General features: G+C 45.5%; 1 protein-coding gene across 3 annotated transcripts; it reads left to right on the top strand.

Moving 5' to 3' along the window:
- Nucleotides 1-286: 286 nt before the first annotated feature.
- ATP6V1E1 (ATPase H+ transporting V1 subunit E1) lies at nt 287-22254 on the top strand (the record flags this gene model as incomplete). 3 transcript variants are annotated; one of them, XM_080705264.1, is made up of 9 exons in its annotated part: nt 287-319; nt 7563-7628; nt 9727-9836; nt 10975-11041; nt 14420-14509; nt 15099-15167; nt 17755-17849; nt 19212-19299; nt 22192-22254. In XM_080705264.1, 9 exons carry the CDS (start codon nt 287-289, stop codon nt 22252-22254), a joined length of 681 nt encoding a protein of 226 aa, XP_080561390.1. The 3 variants fall into 3 exon arrangements, with proteins under 3 accessions (XP_080561390.1, XP_080561391.1, XP_080561392.1); XM_080705265.1 differs by lacking the exon at nt 7563-7628; XM_080705266.1 differs by lacking the exon at nt 14420-14509.
- Between the last annotated feature and the right edge of the window lie 2311 nt (nt 22255-24565).

The raw sequence follows: 24565 nt of genomic DNA, 5'->3' as shown, positions 1-24565 counted from the left end.
CAAGAAAACAGGCAGGCAGGAGCCACCAAATACTAGAAGTCCGGGTGGGGCATCCGCACATGCGCCCGGCTAGCGAAGGGGGGCGGAACGTACCGTCGCAGTCTCTTCCCATTGGCTGAGACGGCTCATAGGCGGGGCTGTGCAGTCACCTGACAGGAACCGGAACTTGAGGCTATAAAGTGGGGAACCCGGAACCTGCGCAGGGTTTTCTTCTTTCAATCCTTCGCCACTCCATTTCCGAACTAAACTCGAGCCCCTAACCCATCGGCGCAGTAGCCTTTTCGCCATGGCCCTCAGCGATGCTGACGTGCAAAAGCAGGTGAGGGGCTGGGGTCGGAGTCGCGAAGTCGTGGCGCCGTTCCTGGGAGTGGTCGTCTGGGGTCCCACTCTGGGAGGGTACGGGCCTTGGGCAATCCGCATGCTGCTGGGAGTTTCTGACCCCAAATTCCCAGGTCCTAGTGGTCTGTCCGGGAGACTTGTCCACTGAGACACTTCCCGCAGCCCCCGTGACTTCTGCTGAGGCCTGACGCGACGTCCGCCTGCTTGCGCGCTGCCTTCTTGAACGCCCTCGCTCTTGGCCTCCCGCCTCCGCAGCCCCGGTTTTCTCCTCGGTGTGCTTAGACAGAAATTTGTGCAAGGATTTAAAGTAGCCTTTTTATCTGTGCACAGCAGCACACGCCAATAGCCCCAACGACTTGGGAGGCTGGGGCGGGGGGATTTCGCAGGTTCGAGTCCGGCACCCACATTTTAGCAAAACCTTGGGTCAAAATAGAAAGGAGTGGAAATGTTCCTCAGCGGTAGAGCATCCCTGAATGCAATCCCCAGTACAGTAAGGACAAAACAGCTCCTAAAATAAAACCCTAAACCCCTTTTATCGGTACTGGGGATGGAACCCAGGAACAGTTTACCTCTGAGCTACACCTCAGCCCTATTTTTTATTCTTTGTTTTGAAACAAGGTCTCACTGAGTTGCAGGGCATTAACTAAGTAGCTGAGGCTGTCCATGAACCGCGATCCTCCTGTCTCAGCCTCCCAAATGCTGGGATTACAAGGTGCGCCACCTCACCCAGCTTCCAGCCCTATTTTTTATTTTTATTTTATTTTATTTTTGTACTGGAGATGGAACCCGGGGCATTCTACCTCCGAGCTACACCTCTAGCCCTATTTTATTCTGTGGGGGGAGGAGTCCTGGGGATGGAACCCAGAAGTATTCTACCTCCGAGCTATACCCCCAGCCCTATTTTTTAATCTTTATTTCAAAACAGCATCTCATTGAGTTGTCAAAGGCCTAAGTAGTAGCTGTGAAGCTGCCCTGAACCCAGATCCTCCTTTCTCAGCTTCCCAAATGCTGGGATTACAAGCTTGCTGCCACCATGCCCAGCTTCCTATTTTTATTTTATTTATTATTTTATTTTATTTTTTTTGCGGGTCTGGGGATGGAACCCAGGGGCATTTTACCTCCGAGCTACAGCCCTTGCCCAATTTTATATTCTTTATTTTGAAACCGGGTCTCACTACGTTGCAGAGGACCTCACTAAGTAGCTGAGGCTGTCTGCAAACCACGATCCTCCAGTCTCAGCCTCCCAAATGCTGGGATTTCAAGCATGCGCCACCACGCCTGGCTTCCTATTTTTATTCTTTATTTTGAAACAGTCTCACTAAATTGCTGAAGCTAGCCACGAACCTGTGATCCTCCTGTTTCAGACTCCCAAATGGCTTTTTTTTTTTTTTGAAGCAGGGTCTTATTAGTTGACTAGGCAGGCTTCCAACCTGCTATCTTCCTGTCTTAGCTTCCAACTACTGGCCAGTTTTGCTTTGAGGTCCTTTTCCTTTTCAGCTACTCCTCTAGCCCTTTTTATGTTGAAACAGGGTTCTTGCTAAGGTGTAGGCCACCACACCCAACAGGAGTCTTCCTTAATGATAAAGAATCTAGTGTGTACAGTATTTGGAAGGATGAGACCGGAAGATTACATGTATTAGGCCAGCATGCAGTAACTTAGAATCTTTTTCAAAATAAAAATGGCTGGGGATAGCCGGGCGTGGTGGCTCACGCTTGTAATCTCAGCATTTGGGAGGCTGAGACAGGAGGATCACGGTTTGAGCACAGCCTCAGCTACTTAGTGAGGCCCTTTGCAAGTCACTGAGACCCTGATTCAAAATAAAGAATTAGGGAGGCTGAGACAGGAGGATCACGAAGGTTCAAAGCCAACCTCAGCTCCTTAGTGAGGCTCTCAGCAATTTAGATCCTGTTTCCAAATAAAATAGAAAATAGGTCTGGGAGTATAGCCCGGAGGTAGAAAGCCTCTGGGTTCCACCCCAGTACCACAAAAAAAAGAATTTAAAAAAATGGCTGGTGGTGTAGCTCTTAACTCAGAGGTAGAATGCCCCTGGGTTCCATCCCTAGTAGCTCTGGGGTAGAATTCTTCTGGATTCAATTTTCAGTAACACACACACACACACACACACACACACACACACTTGTCAATTGTATGATTTCTTCTTTGCAATTGACGTGTGTGTGTATGTGTGTTTTACCGGGAAATGAACCCACAGGCGGTTGGCTACCTCTGCGCTACAAGTGCTAGGATTGTGGGCGTGTACCAGCGCAACTGGCTTTCTTACATTTTCTTACATTCATTTTACATTATGAACCCAGAGGTGTTCTACCTCCAAGGTAGAACAAGTACTGGGATTACGGGCGTGTGCCACCACACCCGGCTTTCTTTCTTACATTTATGAGGCCTAGCACCTAAGTGTTTGGTACAGATCAGGTGAGTCAGGGTTTATGGAAAAAATTGTGCAAGTCATAACCTTGTGGGTTTTTTTTTTTTTTTTTTTGGTACTTGGGGTTGAACCCAGGGGTGTTCTACCTTCATGCTACATCTCCAGCCATTTTTTGTTTTTTTCTTTCTTTATTCTACTGTGAAACAAGGTCTCACTAAGTTGCAGAGGGCCACACTAAGTAGCTGAGGCTGTTCATGAACCTGCGATCCTCCTGTCTCAACCTCCTAAATACTGGGATTACAAGTGTGTGCCACCATGCCCGGCTTACCTTGTGTTATTTCTTTTCTCTCTTTTTTTTTTTTTTTTGTACTAGGGATAGAACCCAGGAGCATTCTATCTCTGAGCTACACCACCACCCTATTTTTTATTCTTTATTTTGAAACAGGGTCTCACTGAATTGCAAAGGGCCTCACAAAGTAGCTGAGTTCCATCCCCAGTACTGCCAAAAAAAAAAACCTTAAACTTTGTAGACATTAGGAATATTATAGTGTGTGCCATGATGTTATACATCTGTGACCCCAGCTACTTAGGAGGCTGAGGCAGGAAGATTGTTTGAGCTCTGGGAGTTTCAGATCATCGTAGACAACTGTCAGACGGCTCTCAAACTAAATAAAATAGAAAAGCTGGGCGTGGTGGCGCACGCTTATAATCCCAGCATTTCGGAGGCTAAGACCAGAGGATCACGGTTCGCAGACAGCCTCAGCTACTTAGTGAGGCCCTCCACAACTTAGTGAGACTCTGTTTCAAAATAAAGAATAAAAAATAGGGCAGGGGGTGTAGCTCGGAGGTCAAATGCCCCTGGGTTCCATCCCCAAACCCGCAAAAAATATATATATTATTATGTGGTGTTGTTAGGTCTATAACAAGGGAAAAGTGGTTTTCTTGGGTCTTGCTAATTGATATCCCAAAACCATGATCTTTGCTTTTAGTAGTCTTGTTGCTCTGGATTTTCCGGCTAAGGAAATTTAAGGCAGTAGCCGGGCGTGGTGGTGCACACTTGTAATCCCAGGATTCCGGAGGCTGAGACCCGGTTCGCCGACAGCCTCAGCTACTTAGTGAGGTCCTCTACAACTTAGTGAGACCTTGTTTCAAAATAAAGAATAAAAAATAGGGCAGGAGGTATAGCTTGGAGGTTGAATGCTCCTGGGTTCCATCCCTAAACCTGCCCCCCACAAAAAAAAAAAATTAAGGCAGTGATTTAATATTTGTGCACTTTAGGTAATAAAGGCTATTTTCCCCCCAAGTACTAGGAAAATTCTATAACTGAATCATAGTAGCTTATGAATCTTCTCATATGAGCAGTAAAATTTTTTCCTTCAATATTTTCCATTTTCGTAAAAAAATCTTTTCATTTTAGACTTGTTTAATGTGCACTATGAAGAGTTAGGTGTTTCTTTTGGGGGGATTCTTATGCTAGTGTCAAAGGGATTTGGGATGAGAAAAATAGCATTTATGGATAAGTTTAAGAAATCTGTAATATTCTGTAACTTTTTCTTTTTGTGTGGGCCTGGGGATGGAATCCAGGGGCATTTGACCTCCGAGCTACACCCCCTACCCAATTTTTTATTCTTTATTTTGAAACCGGGTCTCTCTGAGTTGCGGAGGGCCTCACTAAGTAGCTGAGGCTGTCTGTGGTGCATGCCCGGCTTGTAACATTGTTAATAAGAATAGAAAATGGGTTTGGGGAACACTTATCACTGCTTCTGATTTTAAAAAATAGGGAAAACGTGATGCATGGACAAAGAGTGTCCTCCACGTGCCCTTAGTCACAGTGCTAATTCCCTTCTTCCTCTTGTTTCTTCCCTCATGCCGTACTATAATATATAGAAGACTAAGACTTCCACAGGAAAATTTTAGTGCAAAAGGAAAGCAGTTTATGCCGGGCATGGTGGCTCATGCTTGTAATCCCCGCGCTTGGGAGGCGGAGACAGGAAGATCGCGCAGGTTCGAAGCCAGCCTCGCTGGCTTAAGAGACCCTGTTTCCAAATAAAAATATTAAATAGGTCTGGGAGTATAGCCCGGGGGTAGAAGGGTTTCCAGGAACCCCAGTACCACCAAAAAAAAGGAAAAAAGAAAAGCAGTTTATTTCTTTGAACTCTAGTTCAAAATCATTTTCTTTATGTAAAATGGAGTACTCCAGACACTAGGAAGGGGATTTGCAAGTTCAAGGCCAGTCAACTCAGTGAGACCTTCTCTTAAAAAATAAGAAGGAATAACTAGGCGTGGTGGCACACGCTTGTAATCCCAGCATTTGGGAGGCTGAGACAGGAGGATTGCAGTACGCGGACAGCCTTAGTGAGGCTTTCAGCAACTTAGTGAGACCCTGTTTCCAAATAAAATACAAAATATAGTCTGGGGTTATAGCCCAGAGATAGAAAGCCTTTGGGTTCCATCCCCAGCACCACAAAATAAATAGACAAAAGATAGGGCTGGGGTGTAGCTTGGAGGTCAAATGCCCCTGGGTTTCATCCACAGTACTGCAATAATAATAATAATAATAATAATAATAATAATAATAATAATAATAATAATATGGCTGAGTTCAGTCCCCAACACCACACATGCCAAAAAAGCAAAATATGCAGATATTTTAATATGGTAGGGAAGAAGTCAAGGAATCCAGCATTCTCTGTGTGCCTGTGCCATCACACCCAGCTTGTTAAATCATAGTTTTAAAGGAACCTGTCTCAAAAAAAATTAAATTACTGAGTTAGCAGAAAAAATTTTTTTCTTTTGTGATACTGGGGAATAGAATGTACCAAAAGACATTCTACCTCTGAGCTACACCCCCAGCCTGCAATTTTTTATTCTTTATTTTGAAACCGGGTCTCACTGAGTTGCAAGGGGCCTAAGTAGCTGAGGCTGTTAACGAACGGTGATCCTCCTGTCTCAGCCTCCCAAATGCTGGGATTACAAGTGTGCACCACCATACCGGCTAGAACCTCAGTATTTGCTGGAGCTGTCCTTGAACCAGCAATCCTGTCTCAGTCTCCCAAGTATTTGGATTATAGGTGTGTGTGCCACCATGCCCAGCTTTTATTTTTATTTTGAAATATTGTCTCACTAGATTTATGAGATTCCTACTACTTTCTTTTTTTTTTTTTTTTTTTTTTGGGTGGTGGTACTGGGGTTCCTGGAAGCCCTTCTACCTCCGGGCTACACTCCCAGACCTATTTTATACTTTTTATTTGGAAACAGGGTCTCTTAAACCAGCGAGGGTGGCTTCCCTGCGCGATCCTCCTGTCTCCACCTCCCAAGTGCGGGGATTACAAGCGTGCACCACCACGCCCTGCTTCCTACTACTTTCTGAGACTATCATATACTGGGATTATACTCATGGGCCACCACGCCCAGCTGAAAAATATTTTTGAAAGTCTGGTTTTTCTGGCCTTTGGGGTGGAGTTAAATGTCCTTAAGGAGTTGATTCTTTCTTGGGACTCTTGGTTGACTGTAAATAGAGTTCTCTGACCTAGGTTAAAAAGTGTCCTCTTGCTTTAGGCTAGACTGATCTAGTCAAAGCTGGTAGCTGGGGCCCAGCAGGAATGATGAAGGCAGATAATAACAGATTTGAATCAGAGTTCACTTTTAGAGGCCAGCCATACCTTGTGGCATGTGTAAACACCAGTTTTGATTACTGTGTTTAGTTACACCACCCCTTTTCCCCCAGTGCTGGAGATGGAACCCAGGGCCTCCTGCATGTTAGGCAAACGCTAAGCTACCCTTCCAGCCCTAGTTAAAATACATTTAAAATTCTAGACTGAGCCGGGCATGGTGGCACACACTTGTAATCCCAGAGTTTGGGAGGCTGAGACAGGAGGATTGTACAGGTTCGAAGCCAGCCTCAGCTACTTAGTGATGCTCTCAGCAACTTAGTGAGACCTTCTTTCTAAATAAAGTATAAAAATAGGTTTGAGAGTATAGCCCAGAGGTAGAAAAGCCTCTGGGTTCCACCCCCAGTACCAATAAATAAGATTCCAGACTGGCAGGCATAGTGGCACATGCCTGTAATCCTAGTACTTGGGAGGCTGAGACAGGAGGATCCCGGGTTCCCGGCCAACCTCAGCTACTTAGTGGGTCCTCTGCAATTTAATGAGATCCTATTTAAAAATGAAGAATAAAACATAGGGCTTGGGGGTGTAGCTGAGGTAGAATGACCCTAGGTTTAATACTCAGAACTACAAATAAGTAATACAATAAAGAATTAAACTAGGGTCCGGGTGTAGCTCAGAGGTAAATTGCCCCTGGATTTAATCCTCAGCACTACGACAACAAAAATCCAGACAGAATGAGGTCAGTGGAGCTTCAGACAGAACTGTGGAGACAGCATTCCTCACAGTCCATGCATGCACCCCTAAATTAGTGGTTTTTCCATACATGTAGCTCTAGATTAGTTACCCCAAATATTCAAGGCTTTAAGTTTTATTTAAGCATTGTATTATCTATGAAATACACTCTGGTTATCATAATGGATGCGGGGCAAGCATTAAGCTCCACCTCCAGTCCTGAAATTTAAGTGGATTTGACAGTCTATCAGAGATGGGGAAAAGGAAAGGAGGCTGCTGGCTGAAGGGGTGGGTGTGAAGGAGAGGGTGGCAGTCTTCTCAGTTGTTCTAAGTTTCTTGAACTGATTTATTTATATGTATTACTGACTCTTGTGTCTTGTCCACAAGTTCTATATTGTCATTTTTCCTACAAATTGAAGTTACTTATGAATCAGAAAAGATAGATACTATATTTTCTTCCTCGTTGAGTTGAAAAATATGATGTTTTTATTTACAGATTAAGCACATGATGGCTTTCATTGAACAAGAAGCCAATGAAAAAGCAGAAGAAATAGATGCTAAGGTAAGACCCATTTTTTTATTTTTAAGAAGTTTCAAAGTTTCATACTGTTTTGCTTTTCTGAGCAATATTATTAATAAAGTTGTTTAAACATCACATTGCATAGGGCTAATAAAAACATGTTTGTATCCTCAATATTAAAAATAAATTTTCTACCAGGCATGGTGGCACATGCTTGTTATCTCAGCATTTGGGAAAATAAAATTTCCAAGCTGGTTGTGGTGGTACACACTTATAATCCTAACTCTTGGGAGGCTGAGACAGGAAGATCTCAGTTCACAGCCAGCCTCAACTACTTAGACCCTTTGCAACTAAGTGAGACCCTGTTTCAAGTGTAGCTAGGAGGTAGAGGACCCCTGGGTTCCACCTAGAGTGCTGCAAAAAAAAAAAATAAATAAATAAGTTTTCCTTTCTGATTGTTCTGATTGCTAAATAAGTGTCCTAAAATTTTATGATTAGAGTAGAACAGTAATGTGTAGGTTTATTTTTTGATGGAATCCAAAATTGAGACAGTTAGTGTCTGTGGATTATTGCAATAGTTAGGAGAGGGTGTAGTGTTTTGTTGCTGTTTTGCTTTTTCATTAATTTGTGTTGTAAAACAAAATAAAAAACAAGCCAGGGTAGTGATGCATGCTTGAACCCCAGTATTGGGAGGCTGAGCCAAGAGAAGCACAGGTTTGTCCCAGCATCAGCAAGTTTGGAAGGCCCTTCACAACGTAGTAAGACTGTTTCAAAATAAAAAATAAAATAGAAGCTGGGTGTGGTGGCACACGCTTGTAATTTCAGTACTTGGGGAGGCTGAGACAGGAGGATAGCGGGTTTGAAGATAGCCTTAGCAACTTGGGGGGAGACCCCTATTTCCAAATAAAAAATAAAATAGGTTTGGGGGGTTATACCCTGGAGACAGTGCCCCTAGGTTCAATCCCCAGAACCACAAAAAAATCAAAACCAAACAAAATTCTAAATTCCTGATCTAGGACTAAAACTCTCTGAAGCTTTGAGCTATTTAACGTGTGTGTGTGTGTGTGTGTGTGTGGCATTGGGGATTGAACCCATGGGCATGCTACCTCTGAGCTATACCTCCAACCCTATTTTATTTTTTATTTGGAATCTGGGTCTTGATAGGTTGCTGTGTGTGTCATTACTTGTTGAGGCTGTCCTCAAACCTGTGTGATCTTCCTGTCTATGCAATCCAAGTGCTAGGATTACAAGCATATGCCACCATACCTGGCTAATTTATCATTTGAGGGGAAAAAGATTATTTTCCCTCCCACTAATATATAACAGTTGATAGGCTATAGTTTAATGTTATTTTGATGGTCACAGAAGCATTGCAGTTTTTTTGTTTTGTTTTGTTTTTTGCGGGTCCAGACTCGGGGGCCTTCGACCTCAGAGCTACACCCTCTACTCTATTTTTTATTCTTTATTTTGAAACAGGGTCTCACTAAGTTGTGGAGGGCCTCACTAAGTAGCTGAGGCTGTCAGGCGAACTGTAGTACTCCCATCCCGGACTCCCAAATGCTGGGATTACAAGCATGCGCCACAAAGCCCAACTCTCAAATATAAAAATGTTACTTTGCTTAATTTGCATTTCTTTTGTGTGTGTTGCTGGGGATGGAACCCAGGGACATTCTACCTCCAAGCTACACCCCCAGCCCTATTTTTTTATCCTTTAATTTGAAAGAGTCTCACTAAGTTGTGGAGGGCCTCACTAAGAAGCTGAGACTGCCACAAACCCACAATCTTCCTATCTCAACCTCTCAAGTACTGGGATTAGAAGGTTGCGCCAACACGCCTGGCTTTATTTTATTTCTCGTTCCTTTTTTTTTTAATTTTTTTTTTATTTATTTATTTTTTTTCGACACTGGGGATAGAATCCAGGGGCATTCGCACTCTGAGCTACAGCCCCTGCCCTATTTTTTTATTCTTTATTTGGAAACAGGATCTCACTAAGTTGCAGAGGGCCTCACTAAATAGCTGAGGCTGTCCGCAAACCATGATCCTCCGGTCTCAGCCTCCCAATTCTCATCTGGGATTACAAGTGTGCGCCCGGATGCCAAAATGTAATATAATAAATAAATGTTAATTAATTCCCCTATAGGCAGAAGAAGAGTTCAACATTGAAAAAGGTCGTCTTGTGCAAACCCAAAGACTGAAGATTATGGAATACTATGAAAAGAAAGAAAAGCAGATTGAGCAGCAGAAGAAAATGTAAGTAGAGCTTGGCCTCAGTATTAAACTAAAAAAGCTTTCCAAGTTTTTCCCTTTTTTTCTTTTCTTTTTCTTTTTTTTTTCTTTTTTTTTTTTTTTTTTTTTTTTGTGTGTGTGTGTGTGTGTGTGTGTGTGTGTGTGTACTGGGGATGGAACCCAGGGGCTTTTCTACCTCCTGCTATACTCCCAGACCTATTTTATACTTTATTTGGAAACGGGGTCTCATTAAGTTGCTGAGAGCCTCACTAAGTAGCTGAGGCTGGTTCAAACCTGTGCGATCCTCCTGTCTCAGCCTCCCAAGCGCAGGGATTACAAGTGTGTGTCACCACGCCTGGCTCCAATGTCTTTCAAACGTGGGGCCCAGGGTGTCGCTCAGTGGCTCGAGCACTTGCTTAGCATGATTGGGGCCATGGATGTGCCCTTGGTTTTCTTGCTGCACTGGAGGTTCAATCCTTAGTAGCCCCTCCCAAGAAAAAAACCTCTGAGACGAGGACAGAGTGAGGACTTTTTTTTTTTCTTTTTTGGCGGGTCTGGAGATGGAACCCAGGGGCATTCGACCATCAATCTACACCCCCTGCCCTATTTTTTATTCTTTATTTTGAAACAGGGTCCCACTAAGTTGCAAAGGGCCTCACTAAGTAGTTGAGGCTGTCCGCGAACCGTCATCCTCCAGTCTCAGCCTCCCCAGTGCTGGGATGACAAGCATGCGCCACCACGCCCGGCTCAGAGCGAGGACTTTGTGTAGTCCAGGTCTATACTTACTACTTAACCTGATCTTGCTCAAGTTCTTTAACTTTCATTTGCAAAACGGGAACCTCACAGAATTATTAGAAGGTTAGATTATAGCCGGGCGTGGCGGTGCACACTTGTAATCTCCAGGCTTGGGAGGCGGAGACAGGAGGATCGCGCAGGTTCGAAGCCAGCCGCGCTGGTGTTAAGAGACCCTGTTTCCAAATAAAAAGTATAAAATAGGTCTGGGAGCGTAGCCCAGCAGTAGAAGGGCTTCCAGGAACCCCAGTACCACCAAAAAAAAAGTTAGATTGTAATAATGTGCTTGCCTCCTGGTAAATTTTCATTAAATGTGTCTTTACCTTTGAAAATATGCTGTACTGATACTATTTCCCCGTACTTTTTGCAGTCAGATGTCAAATTTGATGAATCAAGCAAGGCTCAAAGTTCTCCGAGCGAGAGATGACCTTATCACTGTGAGTAATTAACCCCTGTTGTTCATAAAACTTTAAAGTGCTAGCCAGGTGTGATGATGCACACCTGAATTGCAGCTACTGGGGAGCTGAGAAAGGAGGGGCGCGTGTTCTGCCTGTGCTTTAGTGTGTGTGTGTGTGTGTGTGTGTGTGTGTGTGTGTGTGTGTGTGTGTGTTGGTACCAGGGATTGAACACAGGGCTTCCAGTAGAAGGGCTTCCAGGAATCCCAGTACCACCAAAATAAATAAATAAAAATTTAAAAAAATAAAGAATAAGCCAGGTGTGGTGGCGCATGCTTGTAATCCCAGCATTCGGGAGTCTGAGACTGGAGGATCGTGGTTCACGCACAGCCTCAGCTATAGTGAGGCCCTCTGCAACTTAGTGAGACCCTATTTCAAATTAAAGAATAAAAAATAGGGAAGGGGTGTAGCTCGGAGTTCGAATGCCCCTGGGTTCCATTCCCAGACCCACGGGGGTGGGGGGGGGGCTGAGAAAAAGCTAGGTTGGGCGTGGTGACGCACGCTTGTAATCCCAGCATTCGGGTGGCTGAGACCAGAGGATTGCAATTTGCAGGCAGCCTCAGCTACTTAGTGAGGCCCTTTACAACTCAGTGAGACCCTGTTTCAAAAATAAAGAATAAAAAGTAGCTCAGAGGTAGAGTACTCCTAGGTTTCATCCCCAGTACTGCAAAAATAAATAAATAAATAAATAAATAAATAAATAAATAAATAAATAAATAGGGCTGGGAGCCAGACGTAATCCCAGCATTCAGGAGGCTGAGAGGAGGATCGCGGTTCACGGACAGCCTCAGCTACTTAGTGAGGCCCTCTGCAACTTAGTGAGACCCTGTTTAAAAATAAATATAAAAAATAGGGCAGGGGGTGTATTTTGGAGGTCAAATGCCCCTGGGCTCCATTCCCCTCCCCCCAAAAAAAATAGGTCTGGGAGTGTAGCTCAGAGGTAGAATGCCCCTGGTTTCCATTCCCAGCACCGCAAAAAAGAAAAAGAAAAAGAAAAGGTTGTACTTGGGTGTGAAAATAAATGTTCACTTGAATTAGATATAAGAGTATTTTCACAGCTAGGTGTGGTGGCACACGCTTGTAATCCCAGCATTCAGGAGGCTGAGACAGGATCAAGGTTCGCAGACAGCCTCCGCTGCATAGTGAGGCCCTCTGTAACTTGGTGAGACCCTGTTTCAAAATAAAGAATAAAAATTAGGGCTGGGAGTGTAGCTCAAAAGTAGAATGCCCCTGAATGTACCAGACTGTGTGTATATGGGGAGGGTTACTGAGGATTGATCCCAGGGGCATTCTACTTCCAAGCTACCCTCCAGCCCTATTTTGTTCTTTTATTTTGAAATAGGATCTCAATGAGCTGGGCGTGGTGGCTGTTTCAAAATTAAAAATAGGGCTAGCCAGGCATGGTGGCGCAGGCTTGTAATCCCAGCATTCAGGAGGCTGAGACCTGGAGGATCGCAGTTCACGGACAGTCTCAGCTACTTAGTGAGGCCCTCTGCAACTCAGTGAGACCCGGTTTTAAAATAAAGAATAAAAAATAGGGCAAGGGGTGTAGCTCGGAGGTCAAAATGCCCCTGAGTTCTATCCCCAGACCTGAAAAAAAAATAGGGCTAGAGGTGTTGCTCAGAGATGAATGCCCCTAGGTTCAATTCTCGTTATCACAAAAAGAAATAGGGTGAGATAGGAGGATCGCAGTTCGAAGACAGCCTCAGCTACTTAGTGAAGCCCTTTGCAACTCAGTGAGACCCTATTTCAAAATAAAAAATAAAAAGTAGGGGTCGGAGTGTAGCTCAGAGGTAGAATGCCCCTGGGTGCCATCCCCAGTGCCACAAAAGAAATAGGATCTCATTAAGTTGATGAGAGCCTCACTGCTTGCTGAGACTGTCCTCAAACCTGTGATTCTCCTGTCTCTGCCTCCCAGTACTGGGATTACAGGTGTGCACCACCACACCCAACTTCTTTTATTATAGTTTTTATTATTGTTGTTGTTATTGTGGGGGAAGTACTGGGAATTGAACCCAGAAGTATTTTACTTCTTAGCCACACCTGCAGCCCTATTTTTTTTTTATTTATTTTATTTATTTTATTTTATTTTTTGTGTGGGTCTGGGGATGGAACCCAGAGGCATTTGACCTCCGAGCTACACGCCCTGCCCAATTTTTTATTCTTTATTTTGAAACAGGGTCTCACTGAGTTGCAGGGGGCCTCACTAAGTGGCTGAGGCTGTCTGCAAACCGTGATCCTCCGGTCTCAAGCCTCCTGAATGCTGGGATTACAAGTGTGCGCCACCACGCCCGACTTTTTTTTTTTGTGTGTGGTACTGGGGTTCCTGGAAGCCCTTCTACCTCCAGGCTACACTCCCAGACCTATTTTTACATTTTTATTTGGAAACAGGGTCTCCTAAGCCACTGCGCGCGGCTGGCTTCGAACCTGCGCGATCCTCCTATCTCTGCCTCCCAAGTGTGGGGATTACAAGCGTGTGCCACCACGCCCCGGCTTTTTAATTTATTTTTAGACTGGGTCTTTCCGTATTGCCTAGGCTAGATTCAAACTTAGGACTCTCCCATCTCAACCTTGACTGTAGCTGAGATTATAGTCATGTGCCACTGCACCTTGCCTTCCAGTGCTCTTTTCATCTATGTGAGATTTGTTTCTATATAATCCTTTAACTATATCATTATTATAGAAGTCAGTGATCACAGCGACAAATTAGAAAATACAAACTGAGCCAGGTGTGGTGGTGCACGCTTGTAATCCCAGTTCTTAGGAGGCTGAGACAGGAGGATCGCAGGTTCAAGGACAGCTTCGCCTACTTCGTGAAGCCCCCTGCAACTTAATGAGAGAGACCCTGTTTCAAAATAAAGAGTTAAAAATAGGGCTGGGGCTTTGGCTTAGAGGTAGAATGCCCCTGGGTTCAAACCCCAGTACTGAAGAAAGAAAAGAAAGAGAGGGAATGAAGGAAGGGAGGGAGGGAGGGAATATAGCCTCCCAGAGGCATGCTGTTAGCATTTTGAGCTGTACCCTGTTTTCCCTAAGGTAGATAGGTGCTGGGTGTGGCTGGGTGGCAGACACCTGTCAGCACACAGGCCCTGGACCCGAGCTTGCTGCTCAGCCTGCAGCACGCTCATCTTCTCACCTACGTCAGTTTCTGGGTCTCTGAGCCGCAGACAGCTGACCTGCGCTCTTCTGGACAGTGAACGGTGGGGCAAGGTCGTTTCATACTTTGTCCTGTCCACATGCTCAGCACAGCGTGCGCTTCATCATGTCTTGTTGTGTGTACTGAATGAAAGCCCAGCAGAAAGCTGTGCGATGCTGGACCAACCACCGGGATGTGTAGGTAACTTTCTTTTCTTCTCCTTGTAGGACCTGCTGAATGAAGCAAAACAGAGACTCAGCAAGGTGGTAAAAGACACAACCAGGTACCAAGTGCTGCTGGATGGACTCGTCCTCCAGGTAACCTAGAGGCCGAGCCTGTCCTTTTTAGCCACAGAGCTGAGAAAACTTGAGGCTGTCTTAATGACTAGCCCTCTCTTTCCAATTTTCCCAGCTTAACATTTTTCTTTTCCCTTTATTTTGCCTACATAGGAGAATAGTCATGTCTGTGTGATTAACAAGACTTATTAGTTATCTGAAACTCAGGGATCAGATCTCTTTGCACTTCCAGCTCTGAACTACCCTGCTTTGAGGTTTATCACTAAAATACTTGTCTCAGATAGAATTGCTTCCTCCCAGCTGTGAATGCTCATTTTATTTCTATTAATCACAAAGTGTGTGTCCCAGTGACAGGACTGCTGTGTGAATTGATAAGACGGCTAGAGGGTTGGTAAGAGCGGTGTGTGAATTGGTGACCCTGTATGGATGGGGATCCAGCCACCAGAGCTGGTTTGTGATATCAGATCTTCCCTGAGTTCTCCGAAACTGTCTGTTATCTTCTGGGGAACATTTTTCTTTAGTAGATGAAAGAACTTTAGGAACACTGTTTTGCTATCGCTCTATTTTATGGTTTGTATTTGCACCATTGGCATCTGATTATTTCTTACAGGGTTTGTACCAGTTACTGGAGCCTAGAATGATTGTCCGTTGTAGGAAACAAGATTTACCCATGGTAAAGGTAAAGAACTTAGCAGAATAAATTTTATTCTGTCAGAATAAAGTGCCAGAAGGGTAAAGTGCCAGTAACATAACCAGGTTTAAAAAGGAGGCACCTAGCTTGGCATGGTGGTACACAATTATATAATCCCAGTATTTGGGAGGCTGAGACAGGAGAATCGCGGTTCGCAGACAACCTCAGCTATTTAGTGAGGCCCGTTGCTATTCAGTGAGATCCAGTTTCAAAATAAAGAATTAAAAATAGAAGCCGGGCGTGGTGGCGCATGCTTGTAATTCCAGCATTTGGGAGGCTGAGATAGGATTCAGTTCACAGACAGCCTCGGCTACTTAGTGAGGCTCTCTGCAACTCAGTGAGACCCTGTTTCAAAATAAAGAATAAAAAAAAATTGGGCAGGGGGTGTAGCTCGGAGGTCAAATGCCTCTGGGTTCCAGACCCGCAAACACACACACACACACACACACACACTAAAAATTAAAAAAATTAAAAATAGAGCTGGGGGTGTAGCTTGGACATAATTTACCCCTGGGTTCCAACCCCAGTACCACAAAAAGAAAAAAAAAATTGGGCTGGGGATGTACTCCAGAGGTAGAATGTCCCTGGGTTTAATAAATAAATAAATGAAGCCAGGCGTGGTGGCGCACGCTTGTAATCCCCGCGCTTGGGAGGCTGAGACAGGAGGATCGCACAGGTTCAAAGCCAACCTCAGCTGGCTTAAGAGACCCTGTTTCCAAATAAAATATTAAATAAATAAATGAGGTTCTTCTAGCACAAAGGGATAAACACCCAATTATCACAGTCATAGAGCAAAAGGATCACAGAAGAAGTTTTAAAAAGATCAAATAATAGGCCAGGTATGGTAGCACACACTTGTAATCCCAGTACTTGGGAGGCTGAAACAGGAAGATCGCAGTTCACAGACAGCCTCAGCTATTTATTGAGGTCCTTTGCAACTCAGTGAGACCCTGTTTCAAAATAAACAATAAAAACTGGGCTGGAGCTGGGCGTGGTGACGCACACTTGTAATCCCCGCGCTTGGGAGGCTGAGACAGGAGGATTGTGCAGCTTCGAAGCCAGCCTCAGCTACTTAGTGAGACCCTGTTTCCAAATAAAATATAAAATAGGTCTGGGAGTATAGCCCAGAGGTAGAAAGCCTCTGGTAGAAAAGGCTGGAGATGTAGCTGCTTAGAGCCTCACTAAGTAGCTGAGGCTGGCTTCGAACCTGTGTGATCCTCCTGTCTCAGCCTCCCAAGTGCTGGGATTACAAGCGTGCGCCACCACGCCTGGCTTCATTTATTTATTTATTAAACCCAGGGACATTCTACCTCTGGAGTACATCCCCAGCTATGGAGATGTAGTTTAGAGGTAGAATGCCCCTGGGTTCCATCCCCAGTACTGTTAAAAAAAAAAAAAAAGTTCCTTCGTCAAGCCAGACGTGATATGCACACTTATAATCCCAGTACTTGGGAGGCTGAGAAAGGAGGATTACAGGTTCAAGGCCAGCCTCATATACTGTGGCCCAGCTTTGTTTTTACTATTTATTTATTTGGTACTGGGGGTTGAACCCGGGGGCATTTTACCTCTGAGCTACTCCACCAACACTTTTTATTATTTTTTGTTTTAAACCAGGGTCTCACTAGGCTGCTGAGCCTTGCTCAGGCTGCTCAGCATTGCTGAGGCTGTCCTCAAACCTGTGATTTTCCTGTCTCTGCCTCCCAGGTACTGGGATTATAGGTGTGTGCCACCATGCCTGGCCAGCTTTTTTGTTGTACTAGGGATGGAACCCAGGGGCATTCTACCTCCGAGCTACACCTCTAGCCCTATTTTTACTGTTTATTTTGAAACAGATGTCACTAAATTGCCGAGGGCCTAAGTACCTGAGGCTGTTCAGGAACCTGAGAGAGATCCTCCTGTCTCAGCCTCCCACAGGCCGGGATTACAAGTATGCACCATGCGCCCAGCTTGGCCAGCTGTTTGTGAAAGTAGTTATCCTCACGCGTGTGGGTTGACAGCACTCTTCCTTGTTACCTGTCATCCCCTCTTCTGCATCTTTAAACTTACTTCCTTCCTTCGCCCCCTGATGCTCGGGAATACGTTTTCCTCCTGCCACCCCGCGCCTCACGCCGGGGCCGCCCAGGTGTGTGTTCGGCCGGCAGCCCACAGCTGCTCCACGGATTTGTGCACCCCCTTCCCCCCTATACATGCGGGCTCTCACTTTATCTCCTTCTTCAGCCGCGCACCATTTTCATTCCCATTAGCACAGTGTCTGTTCTCTCACTTGAAATAAATAGGAATATGCTTTCTTGTACAGTCTTTTGACTTTCTGGATACCTGCTCCATACTTTTTTTTGTGGGGGGGTGGTACTGGGGTTCCTGGAAGCCCTTCCTCCGGGCTACACTCTCAGACCTATTTTTACATTTTTATTTGGAAACAGGGTCTCCTAAGCCAGCGCGCGCACAGCTGGCTTCAAACCTACGCGATCCTCCTGTCTCCGCCTCCCCAGCACAGGGATGACAAGTGTGCGCCACCACGCCCCTGTTTCCGTACTTTCTGTTAAAATCTTTCACTGTTTCTGTTTTTTTTCCCCAGGCTGCAGTGCAAAAGGCTATTCCTATGTACAAAATTGCTACCAAGAAAGATGTTGATGTCCAAATTGATCAAGAGGTCTACCTGCCTGAGGAGATGTAAGGAATATCCCTTCTTTTAACATCTAGTTTTTCAATTGGGGTGTGGGGGCTACCCTTTGCCCTGGGGCTTTGTGTGTGTGTGTGTGTGTGTGTGGTGCTGAGGATTGAATCCAGGAGCATTCTACCTCCAGGCTACATGCTCAGTCCTTTCTTCTTCTTTTTTTTATATGTACTGGGGTGGAACCCAGGATCTTTTCTACCTCTGGGCTATACTTCCAGACCTTTTTATACTTTATTTGGAAACAGGTTCTCTCACTAAGTTGCTAAGAGCCTTACTAGCTGAGGCTGGCTTCGAACCTGTGCGATCCTCCTGTCTTAGCCTCCCAAGCGCTGGGATTATAAGCATGCACCACCATGCCCAGCCTTTTCTTCTTATTTATTTACTTATTTATTTTTGTGGTACTGAGGGTGGAACCCAGGGGCTTTTCTATCTCCAGGCTATACTTCCAGACCTATTTTTTATATTTTATTTGGAAACAGGTTCTCACTAAGTTGCTAAGACCCTCACTAGCTGAGGCTGGCTTCGAACCTGTGCGATCCTCCTGTCTCAGCCTCCCAAGCGCTGGGATGCACCACCACTCTCAGCTCTTTTCTGATTTTTTTTGAAACAAATCTCACCAAGTTGCAGAGGGCTTCACTAAGTAGCTGAGGCTAGCCATGAACCTGTGATCCTCCTGTCTCAGCCTTCCAAATATTGGGATTGCAAACATGCACTGCCACACCCCGCTTGCACTGGGGTTCCTTTTAAAAGTGTGCTTTCAAGCCACCAGTGCAAGCGGGGTGTGGCATTTGCCTAGCCAGCATGGTGGCACACGTTTGTCATCCCAGCATTTGGGAGGCTGAGATCGGAGGATTGTGGTTCGCAGCCAGCCTCAGCTACTTAGTGAGGCCTTTTGCAACTCAGTGAGACCCGGTTTCAAAATAAAGAATGAAGGCCGGGCGTGGTGGCGCATGCTTGTAATCCCTGCGCTTGGGAGGCAGAGACAGGAGGATCGCGCAGGTTCAAAGCCAGCCACTCTGGCTTCAGAGACTCTGTTTCCAAATAAAAATATAAAAAAAATAGGTCTGGGAGTGTAGCCCAGAGGTAGAAGGTTTTCCAGGAACCCCAGTGCCACGAAAAAAATAAAAATAAATAAAGAATGAAAATAGGGCAGGAGGTGTAGCTCAGAGGTCGAATGCCCCCAGGTTCCATCCCCGAACCTGCAAAAAAAAAAAAAAAAAAAAGAACACCTTTGATTCCGCAGAAGATTTGAACTCACCCGAAGCCTGTTGCCCACATCACACACTCCACACCACTGAGTGGCCGTGTATTTTTATCTTCCTCGAAATAAGAATTGTTATTTCCTGTGTTGTTTGTAGAGCTGGTGGAGTTGAGATCTATAATGGTGATCGGAAAATAAAGGTCTCCAACACCCTGGAGAGCAGGCTGGATCTCATCGCCCAGCAGGTGAGTGGAGGAAATCCGGTGTTATCTCATGCGCTCTGCCTCTTCCTGGTACTGGGAACTGAACCCAGGGGCAGTCTACTGCTAAGTTACATCCCTAGCTTTTTATTTTTATTTTGAAACTGGGTCTCACTAGTTTGCTTAGAGTCTTGCTATGTTGCTGAGGCGAGCCTAAAACCTGCAAACCTCCTTTCAGCCTCCGTAGTACTGGGATTACACATGTGCACCATCATAGCCCAGCATCTGCTGTTAACTTTGAAGTGGTGCAGAGAAAATTGTCCTTACACTGGTATTTGGATTTGTCACTTTCCACTTTTTTTTTTTTTTTTTTTTTCTTTTTTGTACTGGGGATAGGACCCAGGGGCTCTACCTCCGAGCCACACCCCCAGCCCTATTTTGTATTCTTTATTTTGAAACAGGGTCTCACTAAATTGCAAAGAGCCTCATTAAGTAGCTGAGGCCAGCTCGGCGTGAAGGTGCATGATTTTAATCCCAGCCTTGGGGAGGCTGAGACCAGAGGATTGTGGTTCACAGCCAGCCTCAGCTACTTAGTGAGGCCCCTTGCAACTCAGTGAGACCCTGTTTCAATATAAAGAATAAAAAAATAGGGAAGAAATAGGGCTGGGGGTGTAGCTCAGAGGTAGAATGTCCCTGGGTTCCATCCCTATTACCGTTAAAAAAAAAAAAAGTAGCTGGGGCCAGCCTCAAACCCACGATTTCCCTGTCTCAGCCTCCCACATGCTGGGATTATAAGCATGTGCCACAGTACCCAGCTTCCTGTTTTTCATTATTTATTGTGAGACCGTTTCAAAATGAAGAAAAAAATATAGGACAGACAGCCGAGCGTGGTGGTGCACGCTTGTAACCCCAGCATTCAGGAGGCTGAGACCGGAGGATCGCGGTTCGCGGACAGCCTCAGCTACTTAGGGAGGCCCTCTGCAACTCAGTGAGACCTGGTTTCAAAATAAAGAATTTTTTAAAAAAAAAAGGGCAGGGGCTGTAGCTCAGAGGTCGAATGCCCCTGGGTTCCAGGCCCGCAAAAAAAAAAAAAAAAAAAAAAGTGTGTGTGTGTGTGTGTGTAGGACTGGAGGTGTATCTCGGAGGTAAAATGCATCTGGGTTCCGTCCCCAGTACCACAAAAAGAAAAGGAAAATAAAGATTAAAGTGTTGGCATTGATTGAGATGATAGTATTTACAGGAGGGAGGCGGATGTGGAGTCCAAACCAGGGTTTTGTTCAGGATTCTTTTTTTTTGTTGTTTATTTTTTGCGGTACTGGGGATGGAAACCAGGGGCATCCGACCTCTGAGCTACATCTCCAGCCCTATTTTTTATTCTTTATTTTGAAACAGGGCTCACTGAGTTACAAAGGGCCTCACTAAGTAGTAGCTGAGATTGTCCAAGAACCGCGATCCTCCTGTTTCATCCTCCCGAATGCTGGAATCCAAGTGTGCGCCACCACGCCCGGCTGTTCAGGATTCTGATATCTGCTCTCACCACATGTAGAGATGCTGCCCGAGTTCTTGTTCCAGCAGGAACGATGGCAAGTGGAGCAAATGCTTCTTTAGGAGAGTTATCTGAAGGTGGCTGGCTCTTCGGATCTACCCAGATTTATACAGATGAGCTTTAGGAAACAAGCCGGGGAAATCCCACTTGCTCTGCATTGCTAGGCAGCACCTGGCAGTCGTCTGCCGCTGGGCTGCGAACGTGGTAATTCTCTGGCTTAGAGGTGCAGTTGACTCTTGATGCAAATGCTTGTCTGATAGCCAAAGCATGTTGGCCTTGAGTATCGTCTTCTTGTAACTTTAACTTAGAATTATGTGCACAGTAGCCACTAGCCACAGATAGATGTTTAAATAAAGATTACAGCCAGGCATGGTGGCGCACGCTTGTAATCCCAGCATTTGAGAGGCTGAGACGGGAGGATCGCGGTTCAAAGACAGCCTCGGCTACTTAGGCTCTTTGCAACTTAGTGAGACCATGTTTCAAAATAAAGAATTAAAAAAAAAAAAATAGGCCTTGGGGTGTCGCTCAGAGGTAGAATGCCCCTGGGTTCAATCTCCAGTAACACACGCACACACACACACACACGAGCTTCACAGGATAGGGAGTGGCTCCCTGGTGGAGCATTTACCTAGCATGCACCAGACTCTGGGTTTCACCCCATCACCCCCCCAAAAAGAAAAAGAAACCAGCTCCTCAGCGTCACTAGCCATATTGCAAGCTGCCGTAATTGCTGGGCTTAATTGTAGAACACAGAAGCCCTCCTCGGCATGGGTTGCCATACCAAGCGCGTCCACACACCTGCACGTGGTATTCTCTCTAGTCATCCTGGCACATGGCAGGCACTCAGTAAATGTTGCTCAAAGAGGGAATGTCGATTCTCTAGAGCATTGCAGTGAAGTGGTGCTGTTCATGGATTCACCTCTTTCCCTGTATCACAGTATAACAGAAGCCTTTGAAGGGTAACGATGTTAGATTTTTGCTTTTTTTTTTTCCTTTGTTTCTTTTGTTTTCAGTATCTTTGTCCCTTTTATAAGCAGTCAGTCTTCACCCCACATCTTCGGTTAAAGTTGCGCTGTTACATTTGATCCACCTGCCTTTGTGATTTCCTCCCTAGCCATGTAGAAGTTAAGGGCTTTCTCCCTGTGGTGAATTGTGCAGGTTTGTTTTGTTTTGCTTTTTGTGGTACTGGGGATGGAACCCAGGGGCCTTCTACCTCCTGGCTACACCCCCAGGCCTATTTTATATTTTATTTGGTAAGAGCGTATCACTTAGCTGCTGAGGCTGGCTTCGAACCTGTGATCCTCCTTTCTCAACCTCTCAGGTACTGGGATGAGGTGTGCAGTTTTTTGAAGTTTCCCAATTGACAATGCGTATTTATTACTTCTTCACAGATGATGCCAGAAGTGCGGGGAGCCTTGTTTGGTGCCAATGCCAACAGGAAGTTTCTGGACTAAGCCTTGGGAAGAGCAGCTCACCCCTTCTGCTTTGGAAGAAGCAAGATGCCCGTGTAGCGTCCGTCCCCTCTGCTGTTTGATAGTGTCCTGAGTTTATCAGTGGATTCCCTCTGTAGTCAACGCCCCTGGCCTGAGGTTAATAATGGAGAAGGTTCCCCGGGGTGATCAGGACCCGCCTCTAGCTGTTCTCCAGTCCCGCACTTCCGTTCGCTCTGCAGCATGAAGGAGAGGGCCGGGGAGCTGCAGGACCCTCAGCCCGCTGCTCCTCGCATGTGGGGCGCCTCCCTCCTCAGCAGCTGCTCCACCTTACCTATGTGGGCCTAGAAGTTTTCCTCATCTGTAAATGAGATTTAAAATCCAAGCCATGGATATTCTTTATTTATTAAAATGAAAGGTTTATGTGGATGTAATTACAATTTCTTTTTTTCTTGCAGAGTTATGAATCAGACTCAGCACCTGGCACACGCTAGGTAAACACTCTGAGCTACATTACTGGCCTTCTTTATTTTGAGATAAGGTTTTGCTAGGTTTCCCAGGCTGGCCTTGGACTTGTCCTTTTCCTGCCTCAGCCTCCTGAGTAGCGGGAATTACCGGCCTCTGCATTCCTTCAACTCTCCTGGCTAGTCGTGACGTCATGTCTGAGGCACTGTGAGTGAGTGGGGTGTGAGTGCATAGGCCTCAGTGCGGGAGTGTGCACCGGTGGGCTCTGCTGCGTGGGAGGCCACCACACATATTCAGAATTACTCGTCCTCTGCATAGTTTTGCAACTTTTTTTTTTTCCTATTTTTGGATGGAACCTGAGGCCTTGAATGGTATGAAAGCTATTGAGCACAAACTTATAATCCAGTCTTGGGAATCTTAGACAGGAGGATCACAGGTTTGCAGCCAGCCTCAGCTACTTAGGCCCTCCCCAACTTAGCGAGACCCCATTTCAAAATAAGGAATAAAAAATAGGAGTGTAGTGGCGCACACTTGTAATCCTAGTACTTGGGAGGCTGAGACAGGAGGATCTGGGTTCGTGGCAGCTTCAGCTACTTAGTGAGGCCTTCACAACTTAGACCCTGTTTCAAAATAAAGAATAAAAAATCGTTCTGGGGATAGGTCAGAGGTAGAATGCACCTGGGTACAATCTCCAGTGCCACAAAAAAATAAAAAATACGACTGGGAGGTACAGTGCCCCTGGGTTCCACCCCCAGTGTCACAAAAACAAAAGAAAGTGTTCCACTACTGAATAGTAACTCTAGCCCATTGGTTGTCCAATTTTATTATCAGTTTGGGCATTCCACCTCTTAGCTATATTCCCAGTTTTTGTTTGTTTGTTTGTTTGCGGGTCTGGGGATGGAACCCAGGTGCAGTTGACCTCCAAGCTACACCCTCTACCCTATTTTTATTCTTTATTTTGAAACAGGGTCTCACTAAGTTGTGGAGGGCCTAAGTAGCTGAGGCTGTCCACAAAACGCAATCCTCTGGTCTCAGCCTCCCAAATGCTGGGATTACAAGCGTGCGCCACCACGCCCGGCTTATATTTTTTTATTTTGAAACAGGACCTCACTAAGTTGGTGAGACTGGCCTCAAACCTGTGATCCTCCTATCTCAAGTACTGGGATTACATGTATGTACCAGCATCCCTGGCTGGAAGAGGTGCTTTTTCCCATAGGTCTTGGCCCCATTTGTTTGATGTTATTTCTCTTCTCTATGGCAACCTATAGAGAAAAGAGTTGAGGCCTGTGAGAACTCTTTTTCCAGGCTCAGGGCCTCAACAAGATGGCTAGAGAGGGTCAGGACTCAAAACCAGATGTCAACCGGGCCTGGTGGCGCAACCTTGTCATCCCAGCATTCGGGAGGCTGAGACCAGCGGATCACGGTTCGTGGACAGCCTCAGCTACTTAGTGAAGCCCTTTGCAACTCACCCTGTTTCAAAATAAAGAATAAAAAATAGGGTAGGGGGTGTAGCTCGGAGGTAGAATGCCCCTGGGTTCCATCCCCAGTACCACAAAAAAAAAAAAAAAGAAAAACAAGTGTAAACGAAGTGTATCCCTGGCCCCAACCTTCCTCATGATGTCGTTTGTAGAATGTAATGATCCGCTTGATGCTCTAAAAGCTGTGGTTTGGTTTTGAGGCAGACACACAAGGGTGGATGACAGACTAGGAACACCTCAGAGCCCATCTGCTGGGCCCATTATTACAAAATTTTAACCACTCAGCTTTATTTTATACAGTCTCCCATGGACAGCCATCAGGAAGGTTCTGCAGGAGCCCATGCTTCAGGAAAGGACTGTTAGCAGGACAGCTGCCCTGAACTGCTGAGCTG

Source organism: Muscardinus avellanarius, assembly GCF_963383645.1.
Source record: "Muscardinus avellanarius genome assembly, chromosome: 11".
Classification (NCBI taxonomy): Eukaryota; Metazoa; Chordata; class Mammalia; order Rodentia; family Gliridae; genus Muscardinus; species Muscardinus avellanarius.
This window is presented reverse-complemented; position numbering and strand designations above follow the sequence as displayed.